The 11,337-nt window shown below is 48.6% G+C and overlaps 1 protein-coding gene across 1 annotated transcript; it reads right to left on the bottom strand.

Annotated features, from left to right (window-relative positions):
• Window positions 1–3,902: 3,902 nt before the first annotated feature.
• On the bottom strand, window positions 3,903–5,399 carry LOC129230416 (uncharacterized). Its single transcript, XM_054864816.1, has one exon. It carries the CDS (start codon window positions 5,397–5,399, stop codon window positions 3,903–3,905), a length of 1,497 nt encoding a protein of 498 aa, XP_054720791.1.
• Window positions 5,400–11,337: the final 5,938 nt, after the last annotated feature.

Here is an 11,337-nt window from a genome sequence, read left to right as displayed (position 1 = left end):
CCCGATTGACCCCTACCGCCGCAGGTACGGGCCAACTGCAGAAGCAGTCCCGACGCGGGGCGGTGACGAGTAGTCTTTCGGTCCCTCTTACCAAGCCTACTCTGCCCGTCTCCTCACCAACTGGGGATAGAAAGGGAGGAACACTTCATCTTAAGGATGTAGCCTTAGTCTGACTAGACCCGCGCTTGTGCGCAATAAGGCGGGAATCCCTACACGGAATTTTAGAGGTCCCCTCACTGTCCGGTTCGAGCGACTGAGGCGCGCGCAGAGCGAAATCAATGCGGCCCCCAGAACCAGTACTCGTCGTTACAGCAAGGAGGACAACCTTCTTTCCGTCCTACAAACCCTACGGGTGAAAATCACCGTGATGGGTCTAGTCCTCGATGCGGGGGAAGGATGGGGGGTGTCTCCTCGCTTGCATTCTGCTGGGTCAGAGGCACATGATAGGCGGCTGGACCATTTGCCGGGTTCTCCCCGTGCAGCGGAAGCTCACTTGGGGTAGGATGAACGGCCTCGAAGCTGTCGTCATTGGACGAGAAGACTCCGTCAGCTGGCGCGGACGGGGAGAGCCTAGGTGATGTGCCATCCGGTGAAGGCTGTCTACTTTCAGCCGAAGCCTCGTGCCGGGAATGCGTCACGCTAACCCTAGTGTCACGGACATCAGAGGGGGTGGTAACCGTCGGCAGGCAGCAGCGGCTGGGGCACCGTTGGAGCGATGACTGCTGGCGGTTGGAGCAGGCGGCAGGTTGGACAAACTACTTGGCTGGGATGGCCTACGTCTCGAGTCATCACCACCGGGGATGCTTCCACCAGCGCTGGGCAAAGGCCTCCTTCTTCGGCTTCTCTTTGGCCTGGAGGGGTCAGGAATCCGAAGTGGGGTTGCTGCTTGCCTCTGTTCCTTTCGGTGGGTCGCGGCGTGGTTCAGCAGAACTCTTCTCGTCAGGGACGAGTAGTCACATTTATCGCAGTGGTGCCTACCTTCCACCGTGACCAGGGGCCGTGAGGGCAAGCAGGGATGCTCGGAGGACTTACGGTGGATCCTTCCATGACAAATGGAGCACCAGTAGAGCGAGCTCCTGACAGTGAGACCATGCTTCTTAAGCAGGTAGCGCCTAAGTGAGTTCTTCGTCTCATATCACATGGCGGCTTTCCAGGCTGCAGAACAGGCTGGTTCAGTACAGTGGATCACGTCAGGGAACCGGGAACGACAGTTGCAGAACCTCACCGACACGGAAAACTGGTATTGCCTCAGGGAGGACAGGAGAAGTAAGGCTCGCTTTGTTGTTGGACAGGGTCCTCCACGATTGCCGCCAATGCACCTTCCGCTGACGTGGGCACGTTGCTACCGGAAGCAGCCCAGACTGGCGGGGCTCTGGTTGCTCCGGGCGGCGTTGCAGGACAACTGGAACCTCAGGAACAGGGGCAGATTACTTTCCGCTGCTTTCTTCAGCTTTTTGGGAGCAGAAGTGGTGGGGAGCAGTGAAGCAGTGCCACCGCAGGGCCTTGCCACATCCTGTTGGGTGACCGGGGGAGACGACTCCGGGATCACGGGTTGCTCAATGTCGGGGGAGAGCGGTTCCTGCGTCGAGAGGAAGAGGACATCTGTATCGTCACTAACATTGGTCGAGTGAAAAGTTGAGGGAACATGGCTGCAAGACTCGACGGAGGACGAGGCACTCTTGTTATGCTATAACGTTGCAGCAACCTTCAGGCAGCCATGGAGAGCCGGGGACTCCGTGAACCTAAGCTCACAGAAGGAGCACCAATACGCTGTTTCAGCAATTCGGTGCCGGTGTTTCCTGGCGAGGTGCTTCTTAACCGCCTTCCTGGGACTGGACCTGCTAGTGCTCTTGAATTCCCGGGTGCAGTTAGCTTCTGGGCAGACCAGTGTTGCCGGGAGAGGGAGAATCAGGTGAAGAACGTTGTCGATCTGCGTTGCGGCAAGGGGATTGGAACTCAGGCTAAAGGCAGCGCCTTGTGACTCGCTGGGCTGCGACGTTTCTGGCATGACCTTCACGTTGTGGTCGACTTGTGCAGTTGAAGCTCCAATCTGGAGGGGGAGCTCACTGTCTTCATGGGAGATTTCGCCTTGTGGACGGGCTTACTCCGCGTTGCTTTCAAGAAGAACTGCGTCAGGAACGGGGTCATGTTGGCCTGGGTGGCGATCAGGAGTGGGACTGATGACCGGTGGGGTCGGTTGCACCATCTCCTCAGGTTCAATCGGTGAGTCGAAAAGACTTAGCTGCCACTTCTCAAGCTCAGTAACCTCCGGGCTTGGCAAGGAGAACTGTGGAGGTAAGGCATTGTCATCTCCTCTTTCAGATGGCTCAGGTTCGGAAGGTGATGTGGATGGGCTCGCTGGCCGCTCTTCGTCAATGGTGAGCCGCGTGGAGTCGAGCGATCCAGTCGGGCTCAGAGATGACACCGCGGGTGGAGGAGCACGACCTTCAGACTCTTCGAATTACACGGGATTCAATGCACCATGGGCCTGGGGGGGGGTGACGGCACCTCAACGTTGTCCAGCTCTACTGGAATGGCCGTGACCTCCTGGATGGGCACGCGGTAGCTTGACTGGAGAGGCGGACTTCCATACATCGAGGGAACGTTGACATCTTGGCCTAGCCTTTGACTGGAGAAGATGGCCTGAAGACACGGGACAGTCTGGAGTTCCGGGCGGGCAATTCCCATCGCGAGCTCAGCAGTTGCCAACTTCTTTAGGCGACGCTTCGCTTCCTTCCTGCAACTGTGTGGCTCGACTGAGGAGCAGATATGAATATCAATGTGGACTTGCCTCTCAGTCGGGGAAACTGTGCTGAAGGGGCACCTGTTGTACTTGAAGATCTCGGCATTAACTTCGGATCCCGAGCCATCAGGTGACATGTGAGGCTCGCGCGTAATAAATGACCGGGGCAAAAGATGACACACCAATGAAGGCACACAAAAAGAAGAAAACAATAAAATCTCAGAAACAAAGCAACGAGTAAGACAAAAACAGACAAACTCAATTGGGAGCACTACGAGCTACATATCTACATTCCCGAAAGCACTAGCCACCAGCGCGTACAGGGTGCACAAGAGCACAAAGAACTTAATATACAATGAATAAATATATAAAATGCGAATAAAATGAACAAAGAAACACTATAAAACAATAATAAACAAAGGAATTTAAACGTCGGTTGAGCTAGTGCGGGACGCTCCCAGTAGATGGCGCTGCGGAGCGATAAGCGTCCGTAACGCAAAACATACAAAAAGAGGGGAAAGACTCAGGGAGGGGGAAACTAAAGATTGGTACCTCTCCCCTTGTTCAGGCTGAAGAAGTCGCTAGATGTCCGGCGGAGCAGTTGACGGCGTCCTTCTTAGCTGACGAACGACAAGTTGAGGCTTTCTTCCACAGATGGCGCCACTAGGAGAATGAAGCACAAACAACAAATACCGCGTTCTCGACCTTGGCTATTTGATGATCATGATGTCAGTTGCTCGCGCGTACGCATTAAGCTGATAAAAACTTAAAAATTTTTATTGATGCTTTCAGGAATGAGGTACAAAATGTCCCAACAGTGCGTATGATAGTCGAGTAACAAAATCGATAGAACGGCAATAAAAAAAGGGGATAACATGTGTGATGAACAAGGTCTGTATACAAAGGTGAAACATGGATAAAAAGAACAATGCGGAAGCAGGCAGCCACTTAGGTGGTATTTGTGGAAGTCCTTATTGTAGAAGAACCCTGATCCTGGCGCGTGCTAGTGATAAATTCAATGTAAATATCTCTGGAGGCCCGGATAGTATCGGATACTATGAATTTCCGCATCAGATTCCCATACTTTCGTGAACAGAGGCGGGCGACGACGCGGTCGTTCCCCCTATCCCAGTATCCAAGGGCGCCGACGACGATGGCCTCAAATTTGACGTCCTTGTATCTCGTCTTCAATAGTTCCACGAGCGGGGCATATTTTTCCTCCTTTCTTTTCCGGGCGGCGTCGGAAGGCTTCCGGACCATTCTCAAATGTTACTGTCACGTCCAAGAGGAGGAGACTGTCGTCCTTTCGGACGGCAATGTCCGGCCGACGGTTGGACCCCATCAGTGTTCGGTTTTCCGATAGTACCTCCCATCTCCCGGAGGCGGCCTTTACGAGGAGGTCCACAATCTTGTTGCGTCGGGCGGTCCATTGACGGCTGAACTGGCGGCAGTGGCAGATGACATGGGGAAGGGTCTCTAAAGGGTCCCCGCACTTCCTGCACCTCTTGGAGTGGTTGTGGCCGCGCTTGTATGCGTTTAGAGGGACCAAGCCCAGTCTGGCTCGGTGGATGAACCGCCATTCCGCAAACCGGGTGAAGTCCCCTTCTCGATGGAAATGCGTCGATGCTTTGTCCTGCGAGAAGCATGGGAGGGTCTTTCCTTGATGTGGAAGAGCAGCCATGTCATCATGGTGTTTGGTCCGGAACAACCCCCTAAGAATCCGGAACACTTTGCTCCTATCGGTGATAGTCGTAGCGCCGTGGACGATCGAGACTTCCTTCTCGTCTGTGAGCTCCCATGTGACCCTAAGTCGATCGGATGCAGCACGGGCTCTGGACCAAGTGGAGGTGGTGGGGTGTGAGCAATGGAGGGAGGCGGACCGGGACAGTAACAGCCGGAGACAGTCAGTTGATGGCTGGCGATGAAGGCAGACTCCCACGAAGTCCCTCAGGTCTTCCCAGGCGAGGTCCCGGACACGAAGGTCCCGAGAGGTGAGTAGCTTGAACGAAGAGTCGATGGCAGCAATATTCGAGTCGAGGGCGGCTTCTGGAATTCCGAAAAGCCCTTTCTTCGTATCTCCGTGAAGGGACCCCTTGTTGGCTTCCCTCGGCAGGTAAAGGGTTGATTTGATGAGGGGTCGCAGGGCGTCGTCGACTCTTCTCCATTGCGTCTTCTTCCTCTGGGCGGTCCTAATGTTATACAGTAGGGAGGGGTAAAAGAAGGACTTGAGGGCGTCAATTCGCTGCCAGGGGGCTAATGCAGAGCTCAGCAGTTCAGTGCCAACCCGAATAGTGAAGTCGGTCGATGCCTGGTCGGGGAGAAGCCGGAACCCCGTCGGCTTACCAAGGAACTTCTTATGCTCTCCATCCTGAAGGGCGGGAACCGGGGTGCCTTCTACCGTGAACACTGTCGGTTGACAGCCAACTGGAGCAGCAGCCAGATGTAGGGAGAAACACTTGGAGGGGTTCACATGAAGCCCAAGGCTCGTTGATGTCTTGACTGCACGATCCAGGCGGGCTTGACGCAAGACGGGATCCGGTCCAAGCAGAAGAAGGTCGTCAGCGTAGGCCAATGCGTTGTGCTCCGTGGATTCCTGCTGTGCTTCCCTGAGAACTGGGTCGATGGCCAAGTTGAAGAGGAGCCCGCTGAGCGGCATCCTTGCCTGACCCCACGAAGTACCGGAATGGGCTCGGATTCACCATCCTAAACTGCGTCGTGGCTCCTTCGTAGAGGCTCCGGACCAACTCGGTGAGCTCACTCCCAGCTCCAGACTTCTCTAGGGCGTTCATGATGACTTGCATAGGGACGGACCCGAAGGCGTTAGCGTAGTCGAGGGAGACTAGGTAGATATCACGGCCGGACCTTCGGGCTTTCTGGATCTTTTGCTCTAGTACGAAGTTATTCTCGAACGCCCCGTCAAACTGTAGGAACCCCTTCTGTGATGGTGAAAAGACCCCGTGCTCCTCGATCCAGGACGAGATCCTCCTAGCAAGGCAACCGGTGAGCAACTTGTAGATGGTGTTTGACAGTGCAATCGGTCTCCAGCTCCTGGGGCACGTCGGGTCTCCTCCCTTGTGGATGAAGATGGTCCTGGAGGATTTCTACTGGTTCGGAACACGCTTCGCTCGGCGGCAGATGTTGAAGATGGCAGCAAGGGCACGGCCGTCCGGGTCAACCCCCCCCCCCCCGTGTCCGTTTACCTTGTCGTGGTGGGGGGGCTTGCGGTGTGGTGAGTTCGGGGCGAGCTCTTGGGAGGAGTCGTGAACCCCCAGTTGCTCAAACAGAATATCGGCGGGAGGGGATTTTTCTCCCTTCCTTCCCTCATCACACTTACCAAACGCGGACGAAAACCCCTAAGCCAAGGCGTGTCAACCGTGCCGATGGCTGCGTGGTACCGGGGGTAGTCGGTGCCTCAAACGGGAGACTTCAGGGATAGCAGGCGAACCCTGTCGTACGCAGCCTTACCTCTGTGTGGGGGGCTACACAGGGGCTAGACCCCATATTTTCCCCCTAGTTCTCTGGTTCGTTTATGGATGAAAACTCAAAGAACACTTCTCCCCCTTGTGGGGAGCGTCAGAATGAATCGTATACCTCCGCAAAATTTTTCGTTATCAAAAGAAATGAAAACCTTACATTTACTGCTGTATCTCCTTTTCTAATCAACAAAGCTCTTGTAAATCTAATCGGCGAATTTAAATCAGTAAAAAAAACACGAACAGGCGAGCTTTTGGTCGAAATAAAAGATAATAAACAAGTTCAACTCATACTAGGTATTAAACAATTAGGTCCTTATCTTTGCACAGTTACAGCCCACTCTACATTAAACTTTTCTCGGGGAGTAATTTCAGAGCCAGACCTTCTATTCACACCAGAGAAGGAAATCCTAGATGAAATGAAGGACCAACACGTAAGTGGAGTGAAAAGGATCACTATTAAACGCAATGGCGTAATGCAGAACACGAAACATGTCATTCTGACCTTTAGTACGCCTATCCTCCCTTCACGTGTCAAAGCTGGATATCTCTCATGCCCTGTTAGACCATACATTCCTAACCCGCTACGGTGCTTTAAGTGCCAACGCTTTGGGCATTCCAAGCTGTCATGCCGTGGCACAGAAACTTGTGCCAGATGTGCTGAGGCCGGCCACGATAGCAATGAATGCTCAAAGGAATTCAAATGTGTCAACTGCAAAGGAGATCACCCGTCCTACTCTAGAAAATGCCCTAAATGGCTCTCCGAAAAAGAAATACAGGTTATCAAAACTACTCAGAACATATCATACCCAGACGCACGAAAAATAGTTCAGTCTCGTACACCTCTATCTGGACTTTCATATGCTGCAGCAGTAAGAAAAGTATTCAATTCCACCGGTACACAAACAGATCCTCAAATCATTACAATAACCAGCACTAAATCAACTAACTCTCCTAAATCAAAAAATAAACAGCTCAATACTCCTAAGCCTCTACAAAAAAATAATAATGAAATTCAAGTACAAAGTACACAAATCCCAAGTACAAGTTACTCAACTAAATTAATTTCGAACAAACCAACTGATCAAAAACAAAAGAAAACTGTAGAAAAAAAGAAATTTATTCAAACGCGCGCAAAAATTGGGGTAGCCTCTAAACAGAGGCCCCCAAAATTTTATAATTTTAAGAAAGAGGACTTTTTACTTTCTAGTAAGAAAGTAAAATTAACTAAGTCCCAAATCGAAAAACTCCAACAACCTCCTCCCCAAGAGGAGGACGAGGATGTCGATTTTGAAGATCTTCCGCCATCCGACGATGAAGGGTGGACGGACCATCCTCCTTCTTGAGTTACTTTTTCTTCTTCTGGCCGTTTCTCCTTCCTTTTCTCTTCATGGCCCTGAGCATTCTTTCTTGGAATTGTCAGAGTTACTCGCATAATGTCACGGACATCAAAGATCTTGTCGAATATCACCAACCGGCCATATTCTGTCTGCAAGAAACATTTCTGTCCCCTGTTGATAGACCGAGGTTGAAAGGTTTTGACATATACCGCAAGGACTGCTTGTCAGGCGAACGTCGTTGTGGAGGAGTGGCATTGCTAATCAACAATGATTATGCATCTAGCCAGCTCAATACCAACACATCCCTGCAAGCAGTAGCTGCGCGCGTTCACCTTCACTCGCTGTTCACAGTTTGCTCTATATATATTCCACCTTCTTACGACTTGAGAAGCGTGGAGTTGCAGACATTGGTTGATCAACTTCCTCCCCCATTTGTCATCTTGGGGGATTTTAATGGCCATAATCCTCTCTGGGGGAGCTCAGACTCTAACAGCAGAGGTCTAATTATTGAAAACTTTATTGAAGACAACGATCTATGTGTTCTTAACGACGGTGAAAATACCTATTTCCACCTTCCTACGCAAACCTACCATGCCATCGATCTTGCAATATCCTCACCTTCCTTTCTGCCACTTTGGGATTTCCAGGTGCAGGGTGGTCTCTACACTAGTGGCCACTTTCCAATCAAAATAACATATACTGGACGCTGCAGCTATCAGCAGCATCAGCAAGGCCGTCTTCGCATTGATCGAGCTGATTGGGCAGCATTTACCCATTTGGCAGAAATAACATCGGAAGACGTGACTGACATTGATATTGATGTAGCGGTAAAGCGAGTAACCGACATCATCTTAAACGCAGCGAACGCTGCTATACCAAGAACCTCTAAAGGCAGGATCAAATATCCTAAGCCATGGTGGAACTCTGCTTGCCAAGAAGCTCAGAAGAAACAAAAAAAAAGCATGGAACACATTTCGTCGATACCCGACCACACAAAATCTTGTGACACTTAAACGAGCTCGTGCTGAAGCTCGTAGGATTCGACGGAAAAGCCAGCGGGACTCGTGGCAGGCCTATGTCAGCACAATCACGACGTCCACCCCGTCCAAGACTGTATGGGGTAAAATAAAAAAAATCGCTGGAAACTATAGCATATCTTGTGCTCCAATTCTGGAGAAAAATGGTCAACTTTTATCTGATCACAAAGAGGTAGCTGACTGCCTGGCGACTCACTTGGCTGAAGTCTCCAGCGCAAATAATTACTGTTCTAAGTTTTTAGCTATTAAATCTCATAAAGAACGAAGAGTTCTTGATTTTAATTCAAACATTATTCATCAGTACAACACAAAATTTACCTTTCATGAACTAAATATTGCTTTACAAAAATCAAGAAACACATCACCTGGCTCTGACGAAATACACAATAGTATGTTAAAAAATCTAAGCAGGTCTTCATTAGAAAATATTCTGCAGCTTTTTAATAGAATTTATTCCGAACATAGATTCCCAAAATCCTGGAGTCAAGCAATAGTTATCCCTATCCTTAAACCAAATAAACAATCTGATAAACCTGAGAGCTATAGACCTATAGCTCTCACTAGTTGCCTATGTAAACTCATGGAACGGATGGTAAACGCCAGACTGATGCACATTCTGGAGTCACACCATCTCATATCCTCATTTCAAAGTGGATTTAGGCGTGGCAGATGCACAATAGACAATCTAATTCTTCTCGAAACATCAGTAAGAGAAGCATTTCTTAAACGAAAACATCTTGTGAGCGTATTTTTCGATATTGAAAAAGCATACGACCGTACCTGGAGGTATGGGATCCTCAAAACCCTGCACGAGTTTGGGTTGCGAGGTAATTTACCCATCTTTCTCTCCAATTTTCTGAAACATCGTTCTTTTCGTGTACGCGTCAAGTCTGTTCTGTCGGATACCTTCATTCAAGAAGAAGGAGTACCCCAGGGAAGTGTACTAAGCGTAAATCTATTCCTTATAGCAATCAATAGCTTGATTGGCCAATTGCCTCCCGCTGTAAAAGGTACCATGTTCGTGGATGATTTTCAAATTTCTTTCACATCAACGAGCATGAGTATCGTTGAAAGACAACTTCAGATTGCAATCAATAAAGTAACCCAATGGGCGGAAGAAAATGGCTTCACTTTCTCTGCTCAAAAAACATTCTGTATCCACTTCTGCCGAAAAAGAGGCCTTCACCCTGACCCAAATCTCCTCCTCAATAATCAACCAATAGCTGTAAAAGATCAAGGAAAATTCCTTGGTCTCACACTTGACAATAAACTAAAATTTATACCGCATATACAAGAGTTAAAAAAGAAATGTTCATTAAAATTAAATATCCTTAAAGTCTTAGCGAACACTTCTTGGGGTGCTAATACTGAGTCTCTGCTAAGAATATACAGGGCTTTGATACGCTCAAAACTTGATTACGGATGTCAAACTTATGGTTCCGCTGCTAAAACCTATCTGAAAAGTCTGAATCCAATACATAATCAGGCACTACGCATCTGCACAGGAGCCTTTCGAACTTCGCCTATCAACAGTCTTCATATCCTTGCACACGAACAATCTCTAAACAATAGACGCCTCAAACTTTCTTTAAATTTTTACTTCAAAATAAAACCTTGCACTAATCACCCACTACATCTCCATATTTTTAACCCATGTAATGCTGCTTTATTTCTAAACCGGCCTTCGATGACCCCAACATTTGGGATCCGAATGCGTCGGGTACTCTCAGACCTGCAGCTACCAGATTTTAAAACCGTCAACACAACAAACCTAATTGAACCATGTTGCGAAGTCATACCTTCTATAATTAATGATTTATCAGAATTCCCAAAACAAACTACTGCAGACACAGTTTATCAACAAGTCTTTAATGAGATCAAAAGCAAGTATTCTGGTTACAAACACATTTTTACTGACGGATCAAAAGCAAACAATCACGTCGGCTTTTCAACAATAATTAATGATCAAGTTACGGCAGAAAAACTAAACACATCTTGCTCGGTATTTACTGCAGAAATAAAAGCTATTTTTTCATCGCTACAATCAATAACCCAATCCGTCTACAAAAAGTGGGTGATATTCACTGACTCCAAGAGTTCAGTGGAAGCCATCACTCACTGCAATAATAATAGCCATCCTATAGTCATCCAGTCATATCTTTTATACAAAAACCTTATGCAAAATAATTTTGAAATTACCTTTTGTTGGGTCCCTGGTCATGTGGGTATTGCAGGCAATGAGGCAGCCGATTCAGCTGCCAGAGCTGCAAGTATCCTGGTCGATAATAGGGTCCCTTTCGATGATATCAAAAACGCCATCGTTGTAAGCCTCAACACGTATTGGCAGGGGACGTGGAATTCAGAAATCGAAAATAAATTACATTCAATCCAGCCCTCCACTAGAGGTTTCGGATCATTAAATATCACCAGGAGAGAACAAGTCTTATTAGCTCGACTTCGCATTGGACATACCAGATTCACCCACAAATATCTCTTATGTCATGAACTAGTTCCAACATGCATTACATGTGATGTAAATCAGACAGTGTTGCACATTTTATGCAACTGCCCAAATTTTAATCGAATTCGTTATAAATATTTTAATAATTTTAACCCATCTTTGAAGGAGTTGCTGGGGGATCCACCCCATCGCAATTTGTACTCCTTCCTCCAGGAGATTGGATTCTCCTTTTTAATTTAGTGTTTGTCTGGTCATTATGTGATTTCGTCCTTCCTTTGTTTTT

This window comes from Uloborus diversus, chromosome 9 (genome assembly GCF_026930045.1).
Source record: "Uloborus diversus isolate 005 chromosome 9, Udiv.v.3.1, whole genome shotgun sequence".
Classification (NCBI taxonomy): Eukaryota; Metazoa; Arthropoda; class Arachnida; order Araneae; family Uloboridae; genus Uloborus; species Uloborus diversus.
The sequence above is the reverse complement of the archived record's forward strand: the minus strand, read 5'-3'. Positions and strand labels throughout refer to the sequence as shown.